We start from the raw sequence: 27345 nt of genomic DNA on the forward strand, positions 1-27345 counted from the left end.
TATATTTATGTTAGTTTGAGAGACATAAAACCAAGTACCAGTAACGAAAATTGTGAGTCCTTGGTATATATGTAAACATGCAGAGGTTCTCTCTAGTACAGATGGAAGCCCAAGGCGAATGTTGAGTGAATCCGTGAAAGGACGGACGCAGAGAGAGAGAGAGAGAGAGAGGAGAGGGAGGAGGCAGGAAGGCAGATACAGAACAAATTGGTCCAACATAGGGTTCCCGACCGGATAACCTTTGCCAACCGCGTATATCAAAGAGGCCCTACTCTTTGTCAGGGATCTGATGCAGCCTCGCTATGACCTGCTTTGTCACTTGCACCAGTCATTATAAATACGTATCATAACTATTTTATTTCTATTCTCAATTTATTTTTAAAATAAAAATTTGTTTAGAAAAATTATTTCGTTTTTTTTTTTTAGAATAGATTTTTATCTTAAAAATAGGTTTGGAATAGAAATTAAAAAAAAAAACTTTTACTTCTCTTTTTGAAATAGAATTGAGAAATAAAAAACTCTTCTCATTATTTATCATCGCTATTAACCGGCCGCCCATCCGCCGCTGCTGATCACCATCCATTGTCCGCCTGGTTGCCATCCGTCGACGGAGGCTAGTCGCCACCACCAACGATTGCCATAAGCCGGTTGCCGACCGCCATTTGCCGGTTGTCATATGCCATCCACCACTGCCCGCCTCTGCTAGTGGACCCTCCGCTAGCTATTGTCCATCGCCCACCGGATGTCATCATCAAACAAATTTCTATGCCAAGAATAGAAATTTTATGTCATTATTAACTAGGTATTTTTATTTAGAAACTCATCCAAGTATAGAAATAGAAAAATCTATTTTTTTCTAAAAATTAATCTTTGACCAGAATAATTACCATTCCCGATTTCACGGCCTCATCTCTTCGCTTTCCGCTCCATCATCATGAATAGATAATTCAGCTTCTCTCTCTCTCTCTCTGCATTTTCTCATGCGGTTCGAATCCGACAGAAGAATCCAAAACCGCTCTGAACCACCCCCGTGACGAAACAATCCAAGGGCCAAGAAATTTTTGGCAACTACAGTGAAGCCCCTTTTACCCCTCTAGAAGGCGTTTCTGCGAGAGTAAAAATGCTTTCTTGAAACGAAGACCTTTTCTATCTCTTTTGCAGTTTAAAAGAACAGCATGAAAGGGTAAGTCTTCTGCTTTTCTGTCTCGTAGCCTTTGGCTTGTAACTTCTTGAGCTTTATTCCCACCCTGTTTTCCCTTTTTCGTTCATTTGCATGTCGAGCCGTCCAGTGGGCTGCTTAAAATGAAGAAGTTCGTAATTGAGCCCTGTTTTATTTGACACAAACAAGCTTTGTTTAATTCAAATGCATTGTGCCTAAACATAAATGTGTATTTTGTCTGAATGCAGAGAAATGCATTAAAAGATGCTAGTGTAGGACTCAGCTAAGCAAATGTTTTTTTATTATTATTTAGGATCTAGTAGCACCATTATCAACGAACTCGATTCTTAGTTTTCTCATGAAATGAATGAAAGGACTACAACCGAAAGTTTATATATCAACGCAAGGTTAGAGGTATAAACTTTTGAAAAATGGACTCTTTCGATATTTGATGAGTAATGTTGTGATTATTTGAGTATTAGAAAGCATTGTTGTCGTCACATGTATTATATGTTGTTTGAGTAGTCATGTGTTAAATTACTAATTAGTAAGAAGAAATCACTCGAAGTTGGGGATGTAATTTCAAGGAAGCAACAAAGTTTTTCTGGTTGGTGAGCCTCCACTTCCTTTTTCAGCATCGAAGAAGCTCGTGTTAATCAGACGAATCCAAGTAACGCGGTGGTGAAATAAGTCCAGGTGTTCACACCTATTACATATATGTTGGTCCATACTTAAGCACCATGTTTTTCAAAGTTGTGCCATTATTAATAGATCTATTTTTTTTTTTTTTTTTTGCTGGAACACTTAATTGTGTGTAATTATATATCTCTTGAGTGGTCTTGTGGTAAATTACTATACAGCAAGGACAAAAACTACTTCTTCGAAGGTTGGGATGAAATTTCGAGGAAGACCACCAAATTGTTTTTATGAGTGAGCCTATGACCTAGATCACGAGAATCTTCCACTCTAAAGTTTTGTCAATTTGTGGCAATCCATTTTGTCGGCCATAGAGAATTGTTCACTACCAGCAAATTCAAATAACGCGTGAATGACGGGGTGGTACGCAGTCTTTTCAAAAAAAGTCCATGTGTTTACACCTTCAGATAACTTGGTCCATCCTTAAGTCACCATCATTTACCAAAGTTCTAAAAAGTCGTGCATTTTTGTCCTCTTAGTATAAGAATAAATCAACAAGAAGAAAATGGTGAACAACCTACCTGAAAACACTTTTTCAAACCTTCTAATAGTCATTGATTGTTCGTTAAAACTCCATCATCCAATGGCTTCTTCGCCGAAATCAAAAGTATTTACGATGTCTTCTTGAGTTTCAGAGGCATGGATGTGCGTAAGAGCTTCGTTAGTCATCTCTACCAAGCTTTAGATCAAAATGGAATACACACTTTCCAGGATAGGGAGAAACTGAGAAAGGGAGACCAGATATCGGCGACTCTTATGAAGACCATTGAAGAATCGTGCATCGCAATCATCATTTTTTCCGAGAACTACGCTTCCTCATTGTGGTGTTTGGAAGAGGCAGCAAAGATTATGGAGTGCAAGGAGCAAAAGGACCTCACCGTTCTACCAGTGTTTTACAAAGTGGACCCAAGAGAAGTAAGAACACCGGGAGAAAGATTTATAGGGAAGCTCTGGATAAGCATGAGGATAGTTCAAAAATGATCTCGGAGAAAGTGAAGAAATGGAAAAAGCTCTTTTTGATGCTGGTAACTTGTCCGGGTGGCATTTGAATGATGAGTAAGTTCAAAGTAGCTCAATTTTGTGTAAGAAGCTGATCTTTACATGCAAGTATAAAGACTGTTTGCATTAATAAGAAAAAAAATGACAGATAGATGACTATAGTAAAAAATGTTAAAACTTGATCTACCAATGGACAGAATGTTAAGTGACGTTATTGCACTTAAACCCATTTCTTTGAATGAAGTAAGAAAGTTTGCAGCAACAGATAATTAGTGTGTACAAGCCATGTAAGGCAATAACGTTGTGCTTTAGGTATTTAATTGAATCAAAATCTTAACCACCGTTTAAAGTCTAAATAGCTCTTTTTGATGAAAGTATAAATAAATTACATATAACAATCAAAAGGGAAAAAATAAATCATCATAATAAATCAACAGAGCATGAATCACTTGGTGACCAAAAGTTGAACCCATAATGGTTGTTTTGATTGGTTTTCTAATTCGACTCAGTGAAAAATTTTTGTTTTGGCTGTGATCATTTGAAAATGTGAGATTTTTTTCATTGTTGGTTATGATTGCTTGTTATTTGCTTATTCAAATTGCTCAAAAGATGCTCCAAACTCTTTTTCCATTTTTGACAGAGATGAGTCGAAGCTTATACAAGCAAATTGTGAAGAAGATTTCCAATCACCTTGGGCCGCAACCTAATCTTTGTATGTTGCTAAGCATCTAGTTGGGATAGATGCTCCAGTTGTTGAGCTGAAATCAGATGTTAAACCTTAAGTCTGATAAGGATGTTGTCATGGTGGGGCTATGGGGACAAGGAGGGATAGGGAAAACAACGTTAGCAAAAGTTCTTTACAATTCTATTTTTAGACAATTTGATGGTTCATGTTTTCTCGAAAATGTTCGAGAAGCTTCGAAAGATTCCAAGGATTTAGTTCCATTGCAAAACAAATTACTATCTGATGTTTTATCACTGCAAAATGGATTGGTAGTCACCAATGCTAATAGAGGTATCAATATCATACAACATAGACTTCGTCACAAAAAAGTTCTCCTCATTCTTGATGATGTGGATGACTTGTACCAGTTACATGCTTTAGCAGGAGAAAGCAAATGTTTTGGTAATGGAAGTAGGGTCATTATTACTACAAGAAATAAACATTTGCTAACTTGTTATGGAATTGATCAAGATCGTGTGTATAAAGTTAAACCATTGAGTTACCATGAAGCTCATGAGCTGCTTAGCAATCATGCTTGTTTGATACTCCAAAAATTAGAAAACATGACAGATTTGGTGAAAAGTGTTCTAAATCATGCTGGAGGACTTCCTTTAGCACTTGAGGTTCTCGGTTCCTACTTACGTGGTAAAAGAGAAGATATATGGGAAAGTACACTGGAGAAAGTTTCTAGGATTCCCAACAAAACCATTAATGATGTTCTCAAAATAAGTTACGATGGACTAGAAGAAAATGAGCAAGAGATTTTTCTCGACGTTGCCTGCTTTTTTAAGTGGAAGGATAGCAAATACATAAAGAAAGTCCTTGATAGTTGCGATGTTCAGACAACTGTAGGATTTGATATACTCATCCAGAGGTCCTTGATAAGCATTGACAATGGAATACTACAAATGCATGACTTGATTCAATTGATGGGCATGGAGATTGTGAGACAAGAATGTCGTGATGATCCCAGCAGTCGCAGCAGACTATGGCGGTATGATGATGTTGCCGATGCTTTGTCAAGCGATGTGGTAAGACTTGCGAACATGATCAAAATATTGCTCCTTATTTTTTACTTTAATTATTGAAAATGCATAAGCTGAAATAGTCTTGTATATACAGGGAGATTGTGTTGTAAAAGCCATTGTGTTGGAGCCACCTGAGCTAAAAGAGCTAAGTATCCATCATAATGCTTTTCCAAAAATGAGAAAGTTGAAATTGCTCATCATACGCAATGTTCATATTTCTTTCCATGGCCCTATATGTCTTCCTAATGAGCTAAGATGGATGGAATTTGATGGAAGTGATGCTTGGATTCCAAAATTTCCTCCTGGTCACAAGAAATTAGTAGGTATTGATATGAGGAAAGGCAATATCGCAGAATTCATAAAACACTTTAAGGTGAGCTTTTATCTACATAGATTGTTTTATTATCCTACTTCATTTGTACGGGCATATGCGTGTTTGATGTACCATTATTCGTACGGAAATGGTGTTCCATTGTTTTAGAAGCCACTTCTCTATTTTCTTTCAGAATGATGTTAACTACTTGCATTGGAAATAACGTGCAGCAAACTGGCATTTGAAAAACTAAGGGAAACAACTTTACTAGAAATATCCAATGGAAACATTTTGCTGATAAAATACACAATACAAAGAAATTTTATTATAATATGGAGAAAGAGCAGATTAAAAAATTTTTTTTTTTTATGAAGGTCATTGGATCATGAGTAAATTCAAATTTTAATATATTGAAATATGTGAGAGATAAAATAAAATAACCAATTTCATGTAGTTGCCCATGGGAACTATATTTGTTAAATAAGCAATTGAGGCTCATGGATGGAAGGAATAAAAAAGAGGTTGAAATCCCTCACAATTAGAAGGCTTTTATTACGTTATGCACAAGGACAATACACACACACACACACACACACACACACATATACACATATATGCATGTATGTAGATGAATCTCAAATACTTTCTAAACCTAATGTCTCTAACTATTGATGTAGTTTTATTTCAAAATCAAATCTACCTAGGGAAGAAATTCAAAATGCAAATATGCTAGTATAAGCTATTTCACCTAATTCTAACTATGTCACTAGTTTACATATAAAAAAATTTATATACAAAAAAGAATTGTCTAATGATCAAATAAAAGGAAACAAAAACATGATGAACCAACCCATTGTCATATATACAAAAGAAAATGCACCCAAGGAATAGCTAGCCGAATGGTCAAGCATTTGATTTAGATGTGGTTGGTTGGATACCTTAATCACAATATGTCACATTCAAAATAACCTTAGAGGCCACGTAGTCTCCAAGTTATGGAGGCTTATTCAATGTATGTCGTGAACGGGGGGATTTGTCCTGCACCCTGCTGTAAAAAATGCATCATTAATTGCTCAAATCAGTTATGAAGGAGCAACATTTCTAAGTGCATGTAATTAAATATCTATTAGACATCTTGCTAGTAATGCGTGTACAAATAATTCGATATAAGTGATCCTGTAGGGGCATAACACCAAGAATTGTCAACAATTATAAGGTGATATAAATTATAATTAATTCATTCAAAAAATTTTGGCAATCCTTAATTCAATATTTGTTCTCCCCACGGTGATATAAATTATCTCCATCAACTATATAGTAATAGGAGTTGTCTTTGATCATATTGGAGTAGTTTAGAAATTTAAATTAACTAGCCCTTAATTTTTTTTCATGTTTGTTAACGCCCAATTCTTTAATACGGAATGTAATTATCTGAAATATATATAAAAAGAATTGTCATATTTAATGGATCGAAACATCATATGGTATGATTTTGTTATTTGCTAGAATTATTTTTTGTTTGATATATAGTATTTCTTTGTTTGTAAAACCGACGTTTAATTTTCTAGTAATCACGATATATCTTTTATTGGTCAAGTATGGAGTATCATGTTATATTTAACTGTTTTGATGATTGTCTAGAATAATTTCTTTGAAATCTTTTTAATATTGTGTATTATATATTATATAATTCTTTAAAATAATATATAAAAATAAAATGATCAAAGTTGTCTCTTATTCGCTAATGTGATCATAAAAACTAAATTGCTAGGTAGAACTCACTTGTGAGCGTGCCATATGACTCAATCTCACGTAAGCTTTACTGTATATACATAAAAATTTGTATTTACTGGTAAAGTTTCAAAGGATTTAGTAGTTTCTCAATACTATATATATGGTAACTTTGAATGAAAAGTTATTAATAGGTTAAGAAATTTACTTAGAACCCTATATAGTAGGTTTCAAGTTGCTTGATCTAACGATGCTCCTTGCCTCCTTCATCATGAAGAGAATTGTGGCCTAAGGATGAAAATCATTAAAAGTGACAACGGCATTATACAAATGCCGTTCTTTCCCTTTCAGAATGTTTATGGTAGTTGGTTTTGTTGTTTTTGCAGGACTTCCAACAATTGAGGTACATTAAATTGATGATTGCGAGTTGCTCGTTAGTACACCCAACATCTCATGTATGCTCCAAATCTCAAAGAATTGAAACTTTGGAATTGCAAAAACTTGGTAGAAGCCCATGAGTCAATTGCATATCATGACAAGCTCCAAGTCTTGCATTTTAAATGGTGCCCTGAACTTTGTGTTTTTCCAAATGTGCTCGAGTCAAAAAATCTTCAAGATCTCAAACTTTCGATTGCTCAAAATTTGAAAGATTCCCGATATTCCAGATGAACTCAGAGGCCTAAAAAAACTTTCCATACTAGATACTGCTTTAAAAGAACTTCCTACATCAATAAAAAATCTTGTCTCTATAGAGGAAATGCATTTAGATATGGGCAAAAGCTCTATAAGTAGTCCATCTAACATTTACAAGTTACAAAAACTTCAATGGTTCAAATATTTTCTCCCCCAAATCGTGTTTCCAAACCTATGGAATTCAGCTGATCCATGCATGAAGATTGGACTTCCAAATTTAAATGTGTCAGACCTTTTAAATTTTAATTTATCCCAAGTAGAGTTTCTTGAGGATCTTTCTTGTTTTCCCTCATTGAAAATCTTAACTCTGTCGGGGAACAATATTACTAGCCTTTCTACATCCATCAAGCGTGATCGTTTGTCCACATCGTCAATTAATAAGGTGAGCATTTATCTACATAGACCTTTTTATTAACTACTTCATTTGTATGGGCATTTGCGTACTGTATGCACTAGTATCCCTAAGGAAATGGTGTTCCTCTGTTTTAGAAACCACTACTCTATTTTCTTGCAGAATGTCGTTGACTACTTGTGTTGGAAATAACGTGCAGCATAATTGGCATTGAAAAATTAAGTGAAACATCTTTATAAGAAATCCGCAATGAAAACATTTTGCAGGTAAAATACACGATACAAACAAATTCTACTATTATATGCAGAAAGAAAAAATTTAAATTTTCTTATGAAGGCCATTGAATCATGATTAAATTCAATTTTTAATATATTGAAATATGTGAGAGATAAAATAAAATAACCGATTTTGTGCATTTGTCCATGGATATTATATTTGTAAAATGAGCAACTGAAGATCATGGGTGGAAGGAATGAAAAAGAGGTTAAAATCCCTCACAAGTAGAAGGTTTTTATTATATATAGAAGGACAAATACTTTCTAAACCTAATATCTCAAACTATTGATGTAGTTTTATTTCAAAATCAAATCTACCTAGGGAAGAAATTCAAAATGCAAATATGCTAGTATAAACTATTTCGCCTAATTCTAACTATGTCACTAGTTTACATTTAAACATTTTTATATACAAAAATAATTGTATAATGGTCAGATAAAGGGAAACAAAAACATGACGAATTAACCCGTTGACATATATACAAAAGTAAAAACGCCCAAGGAATAGCTTGTTAAATGGTCAAGCATTTAATTTAAATGTGGTTGGTCAGATATATTGATCATAATATCTCACTCTCAAAATAACCTTAGAGGCCACGTAGTCTCCCAAGTCATGGAGGCTTTCCAATGTATGTTGTAAAGGGCGGCATTTGTCCTGCACCGTGCTGTAAAAATATACATCATTATTTGCTCAAATCAGTTCTGAAGGAGTAGCATTTGTAAGTACCCGTAATTAAATATTTATTAAACATCTTCCTAGTAATGCATGTACAACTAATTCGATATAAGTGATCCCGTAGGGGCATGCCACCAGGAATTGTCACCAATTATAAGGTGATATAAATTATAACTAATTCATTCAAAAACTTTTGGCAATCCTTAATAATTCAATATTTGTTCTCACCAATTATAAGGTGATATAAATTATCTCCATCAACTATAAAGTAACAGGAATTGTCTTTTTTCCATGTTTGGCAACGTGCAATTCTTAAATACGAAATGTAATAGTCTGAAAATGTATATATGAAAAGAATCATGTCATATTTACTGCATCAAACATTAAATGGTACGATGTTATTACTTGCTAGGATTAGTTTTTGTTTGATATATAGCATCCCATTGCTGTAAAACCAACGAGTGATTTTCTAATAATCATGATATATCTTTTACCGGACTACCATGTTATGCCTAACTGTTTTGATGATTGTCTAAAAATTTATTTGTGATTTCTTTTTAATATTGTGTATTTTGTATATATTATATAACTATTTAAAATAATATCTAAAAATGAAATGATAAGGGTTATCTCTTATTCGCTAATGTGATCATAAAAACTAAATTGTTAGGTAAAACTCGCTCGTGAATGTGAGCTTTACTTTGTAGACACATAAAAATTTGTATTTACCGGTAAAGTTTCTAAGAGTTTAGTAATTTCTCAATACTATATATATATATATAGTAACGTTGAATGAAAAGTTATTAGTAGGTTTATAAATTTACTTAGAACCCTAAATAGTAGGTTCCAAGTTGCCTAATCTAATGATGATTCTTGGTTCCATCCACATGAAGAGAATTGTGGCCTAAGGATGAAAATTCTTAGAAGTGGCAACGGCATTAGAAAGATACCCTATTTTCCCTTTCAAAATGTTTATGGTAGTTGGTTTTGTTGTTTTTGCAGGACTTCAAGCAATTGACATACGTTGAATTGAGTGATTGCGAGTCGCTCGTTATTACGCCCAACCTCTCATGTGCTCCAAATCTCGAAGAATTGAAACTCTGGAATTGCAAAAACTTGGTAGAAGCCCACGAGTCAATTGCATATCATGACAAGCTCCAAGTCTTGCATTTTAAATGGTGCCCTGAACTCCGTGTTTTTCCAAATGTGCTCAAGTCAAAAAATCTTCGAAATCTCAACTTTTCTGTTTGCTCAAAATTTGAAAGATTTCCCGATATCCCACATGAACTCCGATGCCTGGAAAGACTTTGCATACTACATACTGCTATTAAAGAACTTCCTACATCAATAGAAAATCTTGTCTCTCTAGAGGCAATGTTCTTAGATATTTGCAAAAACTCAGTAAGCATTCCATCTAATATTTACAAGTTACAAAAACTTCGATGCTTCAAATCTGCTTTTGGCCCAATCGTGTTTCCAAACCTCACGGATTCAGCTAATCCGTGCATGGAGGTTGGACTTTCAAATTTAAAAGTCTTAGAACTTGTCAATTGTAATCTGTCCGAAGTAGAGTTTCTTGAGGATCTTTGTTGTTTTCCCCTGTTGGAAGACTTAGATCTGTCGGCGAACAATATTACTAGTCTCCCTATATCCATCAGTAAGCGTGATCGTTTGTCTAAATTGTCAATTTGTTATTGCCATCAATTACAAGAGATTCCCAAGCTTCCGCCATTTTTAAATTCACTGCTCACGGATGGGTGCGAATCTCTACAAACAAATGGACATTTAACTTCAATTGATCAGCGGGTCCATCGAGGATTGACCATGGTTGACACTGCTTCAATTGCCAAGGTCAGATTCTCTCTCTCGTGCGCACACATATCGGTGTGGAGAATATGTTCAAAACAATATGTGCTTTTATATTGCAATAGCTGAAAATGCAAAATCAGAGGTTTGAGAAAACCAAATGAATATAAAGTGATCCTACACTAATATTTACGTAGTGAAGGTGGCTAGCATAGTTTTTATGGGAATGATTTTTATCACATGAGACTTCTATCTTAACGCAAGCTGGGATCAATGGATCCCTCCTCATTTACGGAACTCTTTACTCACTTGGATTACTTACTAAACTCAAATTGAATTCTTCCGTGGTGCTTTCTAACGGTCTATTTTTGTAACAGGGATTTCCTTGGAATACTTTTGATCTCCCTTGCACTACTTTTATTCTCCCTAAAGGAGAGATGCCAAAGTGGCTTCAACCAGTTGAAGATGGTTTTGTATCTTTCATGGCTTCAAAGGACTTATATGACAAGTTTCTTGGATTGATTTTATGTGTTGTACGTGACAATGAAGGCCATTATAACACACTTGACTTTCATGCATATTTTAATGGCGAAAGCCACCATGGCAATGTAAAAGGGGCCTATGAATTGGAGACAGGTGGCATCGTCATATACTATTTAGCACCATCTGACTTATGGAGAGCAGTCCATTTTGATCAAATTGATGGGAGTTATGCACGATTCGGCCTTACAATAGACATCAGCGGTCAGAGCGTGAAAAAGTGGGGATTTCGAATAATATGCAAGCAATTAGAGGACGATTTAAAAGCTACGCTCCGAGACAATAAGTTAATTGATCCAGCTTTCCTCTACGAGGTTGGTCATGACTCAATAGATCCAGAAGTCGAGAGTTCACATGTGCATGGAGACAACCCAATCGAAATGGATCAACTAAAAAACTTGCAAGAGAGTTCACATATGCTCGAAAACAGACTGATCGAATTTGATCTAGATTGTCCACCGAGTTCTTACGAGGGTTATGTGATATCAATGATAAATCGTGAGGATTCTTTTCCTGGACTCGCTCTACCTGACCCGCGCAGCCTGGGGAACAAAAAGTACAAGCTTTGGTTGAAAGAAGATGGAGACGTGAGTGAACTCCCGTTGATCTTCATTACAATGCCTTCTTTCTTCTTGTTCCTTCGTTTTCCTTTCTCCACGAAAAAAGATACTTATAAATAAAATTTTGTAATTGTGCCTTCTCTTTTATCTCTTTTCTTTGTTTGTAGTTCTTCCTTTTGGCTAAATCCTCTTTTCTCCGCTCTACCCAAACTTCTAGCTCCACCATCTTCCGTCAATCATCCGGGACCAAATGCAAGCGCCGCTTGGAAGCGGAGGCGACCCGACGAAGAAGTCCCTAGCGAACCGACGGGCGACAGAGGCTGGCGAGTGGAGGCGAAGGACTACGACCGTCGCGGCCGACCGAAGCCATCCGACCGAAGCCATGGGAACCGGTGACGTAGCTTCTTCGGGGGAACGATTCTCTCCTGAGGTTCCTAGCTTCGTGCAACTTGCTATATAGATTAGGTCACGCCTGGCACATCCAGACTGTATCGAGTCGATGCGATACTTGAGCTGGATTTTGAATTCGATTCGTTTGGTGCTGGAGTTGCGCGGGAACTTGAAGAATGCGTCGTTGAATTTGTTCGAGAGACGTTGAATGAGTGTTTTCTTCGCAAGTTTAGTCTGTGGATGCTTGGTAGTGAATTTAATGGTAAGCGACATTGCATGCTGCAAAATCAGGGACAATCCCTAGAAGGTATGACGATTCTTTCTTTCTTTCTTTTCATAGGGTGTACAGAGAGAGAGAGAGAGAGAGAGAGAGAGAGAGAGAGAGAGAGAGAGAGAGAGAGATTTGGGTGCTTTTGAGGTACCACTGAGGTAGGACTCTGTCGCTAACTTTTATGAGGTACTTGAAGAGGCATAGCCATAGAGGAATAAGAAGTGAGATGTCAAGCCACGAGCAAAGTTTGATTGACAGTCAGAGTCCTCTTACCACTTGTTGACTTTGGCAACTAGGGAGAATTGAAAACCAAATTTACTTGGAGCTGATTGTGAATTCTGATTTTTTATGCCTTCACAACAGTTTAGGGTTCCCTTTTTATCCTTATCTGCCATAGCTTTTATGAAGGAAAATGACCTTGAAGCTAAAACTCCTGGAAGCTTCTTGAACATTTTAAAACCTAATAATGAAACATAAGCTCTCAGGTACCAACGATAACACTGGAATGAGCAAATTGTAGTTTCTCAAATTAGTTGTTGTTTTCCCTTTAGTGTCGTTAGAGCTATATCAGTCTAACAAAAGGTGGGATTTGATCTTGAATTAGAGGTTGAGTGTGCGGTGACAATCATTTCTGGAAGTTTGTGACCAGAATATCATAGAGGACTTGCAAGATTTATCATATAGCCATGAGACATGCATTACATAGCTGCATATTGATAATGAAATATATCTCTGCTGGCAACTTGATGCCGATTTTCTCTTGAATTGCTTGTATGCATGCATGCATTCATGAGATAATTTTTGATTCTTATCCTCATATTGTTTTCTCCAAACAAGTAACAAGACCTATTTGATTTTCTTATATAAGGCGAAACTTGCTTTGGACAGCCTTGAAGTTCCAGCTGGGTAAGAAACTGGTTTTTGGTAAACAGGTGCATTTCAAATATGTTACGTTATTTGCCAATTATGATGATTGGTATTTCAGTCTTAATAGGTGAATGATTTCAGATTGTGCTTTATTTGTGTAATATTTTGATTGAACAACTGTGTGATTGTTGAGGATGGGAACGTTATTTCAGCAAGAAGAAACCCGACTAGTGAGACACGAAATGTATGATTATCAGTACTTGCCCACCCTTTCTTTAAGTTTTGGCCGAGCAGCACTTTGTTATTGCTCTGGATTGATACCCTCAAATTATCCACTCGTAGTTTACTATTGATCATTTCATGTTTCTATCTTAAGTATTTCTTTAATAGATGATAAAACAATATATTGGACCAAATTTGTTAATGAGTGGATTTCTTTATGCATTATTAGGCTATAAGGGGTGATGTTCCCATTATTCTTTCATAAAAATATACTGCTAACAAGTAACAATAACTAAAATCTTGCTTTATTATGCCTAATGTTTCATGTTTTTCATTTGCCATTTTTCTGTCTGGAACAATATTATGGTCTTTATTTGCTTTTGTGAAGTTCCTACCATTATTTTTGTAGGCCTTATGTCAGCTAGACTATTGGTATACTTATTTGGTATAAAAATGCACTGTGAGCATTGTATTATTGCCTTTTGAGATGTAAGAACCTGCTCCTTGGGACATTTCTTCATACAATGACCATATTTACACATAGTTTAAGCCTGGTTTCTGGTAGAGATCATCTCTTATGTAATAGTCTATTGCTGTAATATTTGATAGTTATGTGGTGACGGTACACTGCTATAAATGGCTTTGTGGACAGTAATGAATAGTTGATGCGAAGATTAGCTGGCCCTTTTAGTATCTTGTGGAGCATAATAGGAAAAAAAAAAAGGGTTCCTTGCTACAGGGGTATATATGAAAATATTGTTAGAAAAGTTGGAGGTGGCCAATCCAATAAGAAGCCTCTTTTTCCATGTAAGATTTGCAGCAGCTTCAAGCAAGCAAAACTTGTTGAATTCACGTAGTATATGCCTTGATCAATCTCATATATACTTTCAATCAGTTAGCTTAAAGGAGAACACATTTCTTATGGACTGCATTTTCTGAATTTATGTTGAAACTATGCTAAGGGCAATTGTCTCTCTGACAAAGCTCCTAAGTTTGATATGGTTGCGTTGTTTTCTCCTTGTGCTTTCAAAGGCAACAAGACATGCAGAGATGGAAGCTCTTGATATTGTTCTTGAATAGTGGCAAAGGACTGGATTATTGGCTGCAGAAGTTGCAGAGAAGTTTTCAGTATGCTCTCTATATGGGACATGTGAACCGTGCACAATGAAAATAAATGGAGGTTTGTGGAACTGATTTTCCATCTTTTCTGTCCTTTGCCTTCTCTGAATGGAAGAAATTGGAGTTTCTAGAAGCGTCAAGAAGTCAAGTTTATATTAATTCCTTTTTCCCCACTTTATTTCCTTTTTGTTAAATTCTTTGTGACTTGTTTGAAATTTCTGTATTCTTTTTATTTTCCTATATAGTTCGGGGAAGTCCTACTTTTTGAGTGAGATTCTTTGATGTCTTTATTGATATCAAGATATAGCATCTTCAAGGAAATATGATATTTTAACTATGAGGAAATTATGCTTTCTGATATGCCCTGGGAAATGTACTTGATAAAGAAATCTCTTTTCCTTCTTGCATAAATGAGAGCATGTGTCTGCTTGGTGTATGGCTCGTGTTTCCAGTATAATTTTTCATCTGTCTGATGCTGCCATGATCTAACATTTCTTGTTTAAAGCTTCTTCAGAAGTCACCAATTTTTCCCTCAAGACTTTGTTGACATAAAAGTTAAAACGCAGCAAAACAGGATCTGGTCCATTGTGATCGAGCAGTACAAAAAGTAGCTAATGTAGATCGCAGACATTGTTTTTTTGTTTAAGGATTAGATTTGAAAGAACAAGCTTAGTTCCAGGGGGAAGAAGCAAGAGATTTTCCGAAGGACGCGTTTAATAAAAAAATTTAGGGAAAAAACAAACCATGAAAACTCTTGACTTTGGGGGCTTGAAATTTATAGTAAATGCTGCTCTTAGTAATCTGATTATGAGTCAAAAGTATTGTGGGAAACATGAACTAGCTCATTGCCTTTCTGAATACAACATCAAGCAAGAGGACTCTCTTGCAGATAAAAGGACTGCCTAGCTCAAAATCCTCCCTTTGGAACTCAAAAACTAGCCCTAATTATTTCATCGGAAATATTGGCTGGTTTCCACAGAAATTTCATCTATGTTCCCCCTTTCAAGTGTCTACCTAATTTATGAATGTTTCCAACTTTTTCTTGTTTCTCTTGCAGTAATGGGAATTCTGCATCAAAGGGTTTCAAATGTTGTGGAGGTATAATGGCATCAGAAGCAATTTCTCTTCTGCGAGATTTTTATGAACAAGGAAACTCTAATGGTATGAATGGCAATCAACCATTTTAATTAATTGAATTGTCTGTTTGAAAGAATGTTATAATACTGCTGTTAGCACCTATTTACGTGAGATAACTTGAGGAAAATGATAGTTCTTTTTCAATGGACCCATTATTAATTACACTTTTTAAGAGGCTTCTATGAACATAGTAAAACAAATCTATTTTTCAAACCAAAGTTTACCTTTTCCATCAATAAAGTTGAGCAGTGTGTCTGCTAGCAACATCGTCCTGAAAGACCCTTCCTCGGAATAAGTTCTCTTTTAAACTCAAATACTTTGGTCTTCCTCTTACTCATCCTCTTCCATAGTGATTAAAAAGAAAACGGGAAGCCTCTTTCTATTTGTACTGTTTGACCAGTTCTCTCAAATAGCTGGAAAGAATTGTTGCTGGGCCTCTCAGTGATTGCATATTATGCTGAACAACTCTGTCTGTCTGTCTGTCTGTCTCTGTCTCTCTCTCTAGATCGTTTGCTGCAGTAAAGATATGTTTCTATATCCTTACATCCCAGATAAATAAAGCTGGCCCAGTGGAATGTCATGTAATGACAAAGGGTTAATGAAATTGCATGCATCCATCAAGTATAAGGTGTTTATTTTGAGATGGTAAGTACACTTATCCAGACCGAAGCTAAGAGTGTTCAGCCATTTAATGATTGCTATGAATATGTGTTGAATTTGCCAAGGAAACAAAAGGGGTTTTAGATGCCCCGTCTCTCTTTTGCCAATTTTCAGATGCCCTATTTATCACATGTAGCTTTCTGTAGATTTGGGTATTCAGCAGATTGTCATTTGAGAAATGGGACATCATGTCCTCGGTTAAGGAAAAAGACGAAGTTTAGTATCTTAATAGCTGAGAACTCTTTGATTAGACTCGTTTGAGAGAAATATCTTCTTCCTTGATCCCTATCATGGATTCTATACATATATAGCAATTCTTCAATAAGAGCTCTTCGGTTGCAAATATTTTAAAACTGATCAGATCATAATCTTTACATGCATCGAGATAATTAGTACGCTTTGGAAACTCATTGCATACAGAAAACATGGCCTTGAAATAATTTGTCTTTGTAATGATAAAATCAATTTGGTTCATGTTTCTTCTCTGTTTTGTAGAACCCTTTTCCAAGAATATCATTTCTCTTCGCCTTTATTTCCTTCTTTTCCATCCATTTTCTGTTAATGACATTGTGGAATCTATGATTTGTTTAAGTATTTTATAGATATGCTGAATGCTAATATTTGGTTTTCAGCTCCAAAGCCTCAGGTCACTATGGGTAAATCATGCTTCTCATTGGATATGCTTGCATTGATTCATCCTGTTGAACACTTTCATGCCTTTGCACAATTAGGTAAGACCTTTGAACTTATGATTCCTTTCTTTTATGAACTTTATGTACATCGGGCATACTAATATGATGCATCTCTGCTGCATATCGAATGATTATATCAGTTATTCATGCATTTAACTAGTGTCTACAAGGTGTGACCTTTATATCATAGGTTGTCTGATTAGGGCGCTGTGGCAATGTTTCTTGCTGTGACAGTTTGATGTGATGCTCATGTTAAGATCGAGTATAACTATAGCTGCAGATTTCCTCGTATGATTGTAGTCAATCACAATGAGGAAGAAGCTAAGTCAGTGCTCTTCATTCCTGCTTCTTGGTTTATTCTGATCATATTGTTCATTGTTCTTATTCCAGTTAGTTAAGCTGTTCATTTGACTATAAGCTAGGTCAAACTTTCACTTCAAGGTAGTTCCCATTCTTGAGCTTAGCAACATAACTTTTGAACTATAGTTTTGTGATAAAGTGCAAATCTGGATGAGACATTGTTGGTGCTGGTTTTAGCATAGTAAGATTCTCTCTAGTTTGTGATATGGCAGAAACAACTAGTGTTAATTATTGCCTAAAGATGTTAAAACATTTTAGAAACAGCCCTTTAAGTGTAGAGACCCGTGTGAATGTTATTAGCATCCAACAAAATGTCTTCTTATGATTCAATGCACTTTGATAGACAATGCATGTGCCATTTACTGCTTTTCTAATCACAGAATTTCATCAAGGAATCCGAGGAAGGAAGTGTGATGCATGTCCAGATCAGATTTTTGCCCAGATGTTCATGTGTTTACAGAGGGTTGCAGATGTGATCACAAGCGATTTCATGCTTGAACTTGATTGTCAGATTGTTTAGATAATTTTACGGCATAAACCTGTGTAGGCATCAGTTTTCTGAGGTTAATTTTTGTCATCTATATATTCTGTGATGGAGTTTGATTTGAGTTTTTCTAACTTTGAGATAATTCTAGGCGTGCTATTGATAATTCTGAGATTTATAGTTCTAGACTATGTCCTATGTGATCCCTAACATGATAGAAGAGGCAAAGGACATGCATGTGTTTTCGCATGGATTTCACTGGATTCAAGTTTCCTAGTTATACCAATTATGTCCTAAATACTTGAATTTATACTATTGATGAGTCTATTGATGTCTTGATTGTTATTGACTTTAACTTTCATATTATTGTGAGAAAATCAGTGATTTGATAGGTTGATGCCTCTTTTCTTCTGGTAATAAGAAGTCAAAATTTGAGTTTTCTTTTTTAAGTGGTAATGATTATATCATAATCAATTCTAGTAAAGCCCTAGAAATACCAAAACATCTGCCTGCAAGACCCCTAATCTAAAACGAACAGGAAGATGGTAATTTTGGATCATAGTCTGTTATATATTCTTATAAATTTGGGCTAATGCTAGAAAAATAGATAATCAATCACGTATGAGTGCGATCGACCGACAAGAAGCCGAAGTCAACAGCCATTTATCCACCAAAAGGAAATGCATAGAAGATAACGAGACCTTGGATGAGCGCCGGTCTACTTTGGGGAGAAATGCGTAAAGACGGTTTGATGACATATAAATATTGAAACATTAATCATAAGGGGCCCACAGTCAAATTAGTAACTGCTTAGCTAATTCTCAAAAATAAAGTAATATAGTCTGAACGAGTCTCCTGTAAAGTACTTTAGTAAATGTAAATTAGATTTTGTGACTTTACTTATTGATTAATGTGCTTAATAAGTTAGCATTCTACGATTCTATTATAATAAATACCGAACTTTCTTGTGTAATTTTAAGGAAAATGATGATAATCACCATCATACAGAAGCCGTTGTCATATCTCTCTCCCTGTGATTAAGGTGCAACCGCTCGCTTGAGGTCATGTCCCTCACATATGGTGTCGCACAACCAAATTTGAGGTCGCTCGAGTGCCCCCATTAATGGATGTCAATGGCTTAGAGGTCCGATCCCTCCCCAAGTTCGAAGATTGAAAATTAAGAAGGGCTAACATTGCAGCGGTGCTTCTACTGTACAAAGAGAGGAAGTCATTGTGAAGGACGGTCTTAGCTTGCGGCAGCATTGACCAATGGCGGCAACATATCTCGAAGAAAACACAAATCCTTTCAATGGAGAAGGTGAACAGTAACTTAAGAAAATTCAAAGAAGAAAACAGAACAAAACAAAAACGATAAGAAAAATGAGAAAAAAAAATGTCATTTTGAGTAGAGTCATTTAGATCAAATTGCCTATTGTGCTATATAGGACGATTCGCGATAACTAGATATTAAGTTGGCAATTTTCAGTGGCAATTAAATAGAAGAAGTACATTGGAATTTGTGTAAAAGTTTAGGATTAAATTGACATAATTAAAAAGTTTAGGGCTAAATTGACATTCATATAATATGTTTATGACTAATTTGGTAATTTTCGTTATGTTGCATTTGCACGATCATAAAAGAAGACCTCTCTATATACAACAGGTCATCAACTTAAAACTGCATATTTGGCCTCCATCTAACAATAAAAATCTAACCACCTGACCCATTTAATCATAAGAAACCCTAGACTCTTGGAAGCTTCAAGGCAAGCTTAGCTAACTTAGCCACCTCCTCTACCAATTGTGTCTTGAAACTCTTCAGTTAATGATATTCCTCTCAATCAATGATGCCCTTGGCACTCTCAACTCAAAGTCCTTTGCTTGCTTGATTGAATCTTTCCCTTGGATCATGGGCTCCCTCAAAGGTCGACAGTTCTTCCTTTGGATCATTCGGGCCGAGTCATTGCCGGCCAAAGCTCGGCCTAATAGCTAGGGGTATGCATGGTCCGGGCGGGCGGTTCCCAACCTAGAATCGGGAACCGTCCGCTAAGGACCGGTTCCGAAAAATTGGAACCGGGATCCACCTAGGAACCGGACCGTCGGTCCGGTCCGGTTCGAGGTGGATCCATGGAACCGATCTTGACATGAAAGAATTTTGGTTTTCAACATAGAACAACTACATGACATCAAAGCAAGCCAAAGAAAAAAAAACCAAATTTAAGTACGTGGAGATGCGGACGGCGGGAGAAGTAAATGCAGCGAAATGGCGATAGGATTAGGAGCCGAAGACGAAGGGAGTGAGATGAGATCTAGGGTTTCTTTTAGTATATTTTTTTTAATATTAAAAAGGTTCCGGTCCGGTCCAGGTGGGCGGGCGGGTGGATCCACCCATGGAATCGAGAACCGGACCGGTTCCCTCAAGAACCGCCGGTTCCGGGCGGTTCCGGTCCGGTTCCGGGCGGTCCAGGTGGTTCTCGGGTATTTTGCACACCTCTACTAATAACCATTGCTAGTACTGATCATTAGTCGTTGTTTGTATAAATAAAAAAGAATTGGGCTTGAATAGGGCCAAGTGGCCCGAGTAAGAAGGGGTTGTACTAGGCCCCAACCCAAACGGGTCGGCGCAAGTGGCTCTCATATATTTCTCTTTTTCTTTCTTTTTTAATTATCGAAAATCCATGAAGATGCACGGGAACTTTTCAAACGAATGGTAATCAATTAGTTAGGGCCGTTGTGGGTGATAGGGAATGTTAATTTGTTAAGACTTCATCTCGAATTTTGCCTTTGTTAGCTGTCAATCAGACTTCATTAGCTCCCCGGTTGCTTCTTTTGGTACAAAACGTGATATCTTCGCCAAAAGAGCTCCCAAAATATGGTGATCTACCAAATACAGTTCTTTTCCCCTTAGATTAAGTCATACTAACATGATTGCCATGAATCATCATAGAAATATAAGTTGTTCTTGTATCAAAACATTTATGAAGCATCATGAGATGGCATGATTGAGGAGATACAATTTGTGAGTATACATAGATGACACAATCAATAAAAAAAAATGTGAATGAGCAAATTAAAACATGCAATTTTGTACAATCAATAATCTCACAAAAGTATCCAATCCCCTAGTCTTTTTTTAAGCACATCGACATTTTGATTAGGGTTATAAAGGATGTTGGAATTGCTCAAATATGATGGTTGTGTAACCAAACATTCTTTATAACTCCGAGAACAAATAAGGAATAATTGATTCAGCCGACGAAGGGCTTCCCGCATAGCTAGAGCTTCTGCCACAAGAGCCAATTGGCATCTAACTTGACATGGTTAGATTACTCTATGAAACACAATAAACAATGCTAGGCGTTTGTAAAAATTACTCAATGAAAGAAATGCAGTTCTAAATAAGTCCAATTATTTCAATTTCATGAATTTATCGTAACGTAGCCCGTAATCTCCCCATTTTTTGTTCCTCGTTTTTAGGTAGCAAATACCTAAGCTTTTCTGTATTGATTTCTATCTTTTGCCGTTGAGTAGTAGACAACACATCAATCCAATAATAAAATGAAATTGAAGATAATAAAATGAAATTTTGAAATATTTGTGAAAGGACACTTTAAAAAATCCCCAAAGAGTCTACTGCTGTATACGGCTGTCACCCATCTCCAAATTCGACAAGCTCGCAAACTCTTCTCGTTCGCAAACCGCTATACTCTCACTCCCTCTCCCTCTCCCTCTCCCTCACCGTCCACGTGCTTTAGGTTCGAGTCCACCTACCTATGTGAATGTTTGGTTTGCATGAATGATCTGGAACGTGATTGCAATTCCAAAAGGCCTATCCCTTTTTCTGATGTTTGGATCCATATGTGAATTATAGAATTGTGATTTTACCGACTTCTTGGAATTGCCATTTCCACTGCTTAGGCCATGCAATCATCATTATCATTCCTAAGTAGGTTAGAGCCATCTGGGCTGATGAAATTAGATTATATTGCAAGATTGACATCAGAGGTACCAAATATATTACACATGCCCAACTGCAGTAGAAACATGAAACGGGTCCTCCTAGTTAAACACAGACCAAAAAGTGTCATGAAAGATTGAAATTCAGACCCAGGTGCCCCTGAGGAGGGCATCCGCGGGTGCAGTTTCCCCGAACGTCTCGAGCAGATCGGAACAGGAGGGATCGGCCTCTCCTTCCGCTTTGAGCTCTAACCCCAGCTCTTCCTCTATGTCGTCCGATGTTGATATCAGCAGCAACTCACACCCTTCGTAGTTCAGGAAGTCGGGCGGGTCAGCCGGGCTGTACCTCAGCTGCCCGAACTGTCCCTGCAGGTGCGCGGGGAACACCGCCTTGCGCTTGCTCTGGAGTCCCCTGAACTGGGAAGGGCCGGCACCTGTCGGGGTTCTTGATCTGGATGAGGAAGGACCCTTCTCTTTCGATGTTGAGCGGCTCCTGGGGCTCCTGCTTCTCATCTTCCGGAGGGAATTCGAGCTTGTATATGAGATGCGTGTGCGCTTTCTTCCCCTTGGATTTGTGTCTAAGTATGCGGTACACTCCCCCCCAACGCTCTGGCCGCAGCCGTGTGGCGGTGTCCCCTCGTGTGGCTCTCGTGACCATCATTACCTGGCTACCGTGGCCACCTTCCACGGTGGCCTTGTCGCTGGAACCGGGGTCGGAGCCTTCCTTGCCGGAGTGGGGATCTTGCTTCTCCTCGACAGGCCTCTCGCCGGACTCAGGGCGGAGGACTATGTAAAGGCGCTGCACGTCGTCGGTGCTATGAGCTGCTTCTCTCTCCACCTTGGGCCTATAGAAGAAGAATATCTCCCCTCTTTCCTGCAATAAAAACTCCACAACAAGCCCCCTCGCTCACTCCACTCCGTCACCAACTAGTAAACCCCATTTGATTAGCAGTAAAAAAGGAGACAAAGCAGGTTTCGAACCTGAATTTCGACTTGGGGATCATTGCTGGTCTTCACTTCCTGACCTTGACCCATTTCCAGCGCCACTGCCGCAACACAAACATGCAGCAGATGCAAATGGAGGAGAAGTTGGGGGCAAACCAGAGAGAGGACCGCGGACACGTTCGCTTTGTGGATAACCCACGTTTCAGTACCGAAGCCTGCCACGTCTCTGTGTGTGCTGCTGTCGCCGACCGAATAGCAGACATGCCGGCGGAACAATGCATTGCAGAGGGACTTCACACGTGTCCCAATGTTTCCTATGTCCATGGAAACACCACGTGTTTTATAGCAGTTTTAACAACGTTTATTTCCGAATATTATGGGCGTGTTAAAAGTTATTAGCTTTCATAAAAAATGAACTGCTCTTATGGGAGTCCACTTATCAATATTTACTTGTAATTTCTTATATGCTGGAAAGCTCCCCAACTGATGTGGTTGAATGAATGAAACATATGCTATTTTTTTTTTTCGTTCAGCTAACAATACAACCTAGAAGAGGGTAGAATAAGTAGTATGTGGATTATGAAAAACATTCTTCTAATATAAGTCAACAACAATAGAAGCAAATTATGATAGTTGTATGCATAAGATATTGATAAAATATATTATGTAATAGTGGTGCTAGTAATCAGTAGTTGACAATAATGAACTGAACAAGTAAAACACGTAACAATTTATAATAGTTCGGCTTTGTCCCCAAGCTTATGTCTACTGTCCATATAACAATCATAACACAGGTTGAATTTCATTAATATTCAGCACAAGTTACAATCAACAAGTCTCTATCAACTAATAGATCATGTTATCATAATATAATTACTATCTTTGCACTCGTGCACTTTGTCTAGATTACAAAGAAGCTTAACCTTAGATGAGGAATAACAGATGGAGAACAAAGACACTTCATAATTACATAAGAGAGATGGAGAACAAAGACACTTCATAATTACACATGAGAGAGATGAAGTACAGTGATGCCATTTTCAATTTCTCGGTTCAACTCTTTTTGTGACTTTCTTGATCCTTTATATAGACATCATCAATTGCAACTTTGGAGATTCTAATCAGAAGGAAAGAGTAGTTCAGAATTATCGGATGCTTTTGCAAAAATTAGTATTGCCATACAATAATTTCTTCCGATATCAGCAGATTTCTCGAAATGGAGTCTATTGTAATTGTCACTTTGCTAATTCTCGATTTGCTACCCCAAAAAGCTATCATCACTTTTTTGTAAGTATTTTTCTTGTTTAAATAAAATTTTGTAAGTAACCTAAATAAGAGTTAGGTAATTTAAGCTCCACAAATAAATATTGATAAAAATAGAAACGTTGTTGATAATTTTCAAAAGATCACCTGATTTCGTAAGAGAATTTAACATGTTGGTAAGCTCTTCCCATTAGCGCTAGTAAATTATCGAAATAGCTGATATTTCCAAAACAATCAAGTAAACATTAGTAACTAATTCAAGTAAAAGTCGACAATTTTAGGTTGGATTTGTTAACCTTTCTGTGTGGTGATTGCTATAAAGATTAGTTAATCAATATCAGTAAATTATTAAAAATCAAATAAGCATTGGTTATATAGCTTCGCAAATAAATATAATTAGTAATTTTTTACCGGAATAAGTAACTTTAACACGTTGGTAACTTTAAAAAATGGTTCAATACCAAAACGGTTATTAATTTCTAAACATATCTAATAAACGTTGGTAATAAAATAGACTCTTGGTAATTTCTAAAAGAGTTAGTAAAATGAACAAACTGGTAGGCGGTATGTTCCAAGCTATCAAACAATAGAAAGCCACTCTCCACAATATAGAAGCTCTTTCATTAACTTTTAGTAATCCAAATGGCTACCATTTTTGGAAAATAAACTATATTACCATGATTATAAAGTAGTAAAGATAGAGGATTGAAGTACAACAATGCCATCCACAATGGTAAAAGAATCCAATCATAACAAAATAGAATCTTTTATTGACCAATTAATCTGGCCAGTATCATTGAGGTCCTAGATCAATTGGGGTCCAAGGCTTAGGCATCAGGGTGTCGAGGTTACAAGCCCGAACTTGTGGTCCTAGGTATCACAAAGTATAGTACTAATGACATTTCCCTCGCACAAAGCAGATATACTAAGACTAAGCTGGCACTTAAGGTCCTTGGAGACTCGTTCGTTCCATTATTTTGAAGGTGATGTATGTAATTGTGATAATAGTGAAATTCCAGTAATAAGTGTTACTTAATAATATAATTTAACTTTCTTTTAAGGAAACATATTCCACGAATCAGCCAATTCGAAGTTTAGATTTCTTTCCAAAATGAGAAATCTAGATTTTTGAATGGCCAATTCTTTAGGTAATCTAATTCCACAGCCAACCAAAAAAGACCTAAAAAAAGAATTCTATTACTCGCATAAGTGGATATCTATGATGCGTTTATTGCTCAATGGTTTTCCTTTGTCTGCGGGCCATATTCTTTTCCTCACCATAGTCGGGCCTAACTTTTTCATCGTGGTAACAATTCATAGACGTGGATCTCGGACCTATGAATGGGGGTATTCCTGAAACTCACAAAGAAAAAAGGAAGTGAGTTAGACAAAAAAAGAAGAAACTTGGACAAAAAGAGAAGTAACTTGGACAAAACGAAACGAAGTGACTTAGACAAATATTTTTTGTCAATAACCTCAGACCAATCAATCGAATATTGATTAATACGTAATCGATCGAAGACTAGCTTGCTATTAAATGAATTAGTACAATGTTTGCACCGGACCTCATCCTTAGCGGGCCAAGCTTTTCTATGTAGGATAATGACCCAATTCTCTAGAAAACCGCCACTTTTAGGTCGAGTCCTAACTTTATTCTTTTCTTTTTTTTGGTAAAGAAACTTTATTCTATTTTTTGTCTCATGAAAAATCAATAACTTTTACCTCATGCCCAAATCCATCTCCTGTTTACACATGCCAACTCACTTGTTGACGTGGATTTTAAAGTTCTAATATATTAATTTAATGAATTTAAAATCAAAACAAAATATTTTTCCATGATAAAAAATATATATCCGCAACTCATCTTTCATCCTCAACTAAACAAACCCCTCACACCGACCAAAAAAAAAAAACTAACCCTTCACCATGTGTTGCCACCGACATTCGGAGCCCTCCCCCTCTGCCTTTCATCCACTCTTTCAATGGAGCTTGTGCTCGTGGCCTTAGAAGCTTGAGCTCACAAGAGTGTTGAGGTGGACATGTGACTTATATTGTAAAATTGGTGCAGTCTGAAATAATTAATACATTCTAATCAATTCATAATTTATTAGCTTAAGTTCTTCAATGAATGTGAATTTAACTAAAATATATTGACAAGTTTGAGATTGAACTCTTCCTTAATAATCTTCTTAAGTAAAGATATCGAGTTTTTTGTGCAGTATGCTCCCAACAGATAATAGTAAAGTTAGTGGTTGATTAGTGCTCCACACGTAATTTGTTATGGTGTTTTGTGAATATGCAAGTTAAGTAAATTTCAATATGGAAGGATATTTAAATTAAGAGGGAGCAAAATTAACACGGAGCTTATTCGTACCGAAGATATAGTTTATATACATGTGTGAAGAATTTATAATAATCGGCAAAAATTTAGGGAAACTCAAAAGTCATATGAGATCAAATTGTAGTTTTTGTACCGTAATAAAGGATGAGATGAAGAATTTTATTTAAAAAATACGGATGAATAGAAGGGTGAGGTGACGGAAGCTAGACCTCAAAAGAAGGTTCTAGAAGATGTTGCCTGGCTGGAGACGAGAGATTCTCTGTAACGGCACGGGAGGAGCACGTCACGTCACCGAGAGATTAACAGATTTCGATTCGAGGAGATAAAGAGAATCGACTGATGGGGCTGAAGACGATCAAGCTACTGTTCCGCCGCCGTTCGCCGCCATTCCTGATCTCAGCTGCGCTGGCTAATGAGCCGGACTCGCGTTGGTACCGGTTTGGCTCTGTTCTTGGCCGAGCTGATTCGAAGGTTGGAATCCTTTGCGAAGCCAGGATTTCGTTCGTCGGTTGAATCGCGAGAGGTCCTGTTGCCGATTCGAGCATTCGTCGCAATGCAAACGTCACGGCTTTGTTAATATCTATTATCCTTGCTCTGCTTTCGATAGATTTCGATTGAAATCGATGTTCTTTCTTTTAGGATTAAAGCACGCGTTGGGCGCGATTGGATTGTTGCCTTGCTCCCAGTGCTGCTGGTTGATCTGCTTCGAATCAGGCGGTAAATTCGAGCCTGAGACAGCGTAATTTTACTTCCCGATTTGTTGACCACCGAGTGTTTGATAATATGCCTCTTAGTCACTAACGTTGAATAGATTGCGGTTTTGTTCGAACTGAAGATGCGCAGACGTAGGCCCATCGTTTTCTTAGTGTATTGATTCCATTCGGGTTATGTTTCATCATCGTCAAGATTGGTCCTGAACGTGTTCTGTTCTGTTCGTCTCTTCTTTGTATTTGGCATGTTTCTTTGCTGCGTTCGATCACAATAACCACTGACGAGAGGAATCGGCATTCAAAATGATGGTCCAAGCATTCTGTCTCTAAGTTCTGAGGCACTGGTTTGATTGTGGCGCTTGTTTATCCAAGTAC

At 36.9% G+C, this 27345-nt stretch overlaps 1 protein-coding gene, 1 long non-coding RNA gene and 1 pseudogene across 11 annotated transcripts; 2 read left to right on the forward strand and 1 right to left on the reverse strand.

Annotated features, from left to right (window-relative positions):
• The first annotated feature begins 3672 nt into the window (after positions 1-3672).
• LOC108959337 (disease resistance protein RUN1-like) lies at positions 3673-10766 on the forward strand. Of its 2 annotated transcripts, XM_039312098.1 has the most exons (4): positions 3673-4609; positions 4701-4979; positions 7037-7725; positions 9649-10766. In XM_039312098.1, exons 3-4 carry the CDS (start codon positions 7408-7410, stop codon positions 10579-10581), a joined length of 1251 nt encoding a protein of 416 aa, XP_039168032.1. In that variant the 5' UTR covers positions 3673-4609; positions 4701-4979; positions 7037-7407; the 3' UTR covers positions 10582-10766. The 2 variants fall into 2 exon arrangements, with proteins under 2 accessions (XP_039168032.1, XP_039168033.1); XM_039312099.1 differs by lacking the exon at positions 9649-10766 and having other exon boundaries at positions 7037-7183.
• Positions 10767-11828: 1062 nt separating this feature from the next.
• On the forward strand, positions 11829-18063 carry LOC120293214. Of its 9 annotated transcripts, XR_005550952.1 has the most exons (8): positions 11829-12249; positions 13082-13119; positions 14042-14109; positions 14335-14482; positions 15479-15582; positions 16110-16203; positions 16851-16949; positions 17651-18063. It is a non-coding gene; the product is annotated as an uncharacterized LOC120293214 (long non-coding RNA). The 9 variants fall into 9 exon arrangements; XR_005550951.1 differs by lacking the exon at positions 14042-14109 and having other exon boundaries at positions 13082-13145; XR_005550955.1 differs by lacking the exon at positions 14042-14109.
• A 3655-nt stretch (positions 18064-21718) lies between these two features.
• Positions 21719-22950, reverse strand: LOC120293085 (annotated as a pseudogene).
• Positions 22951-27345: the final 4395 nt, after the last annotated feature.

The sequence above is a fragment of the Eucalyptus grandis genome, chromosome 5, assembly GCF_016545825.1.
Source record: "Eucalyptus grandis isolate ANBG69807.140 chromosome 5, ASM1654582v1, whole genome shotgun sequence".
NCBI classification, from domain to species: Eukaryota; Viridiplantae; Streptophyta; class Magnoliopsida; order Myrtales; family Myrtaceae; genus Eucalyptus; species Eucalyptus grandis.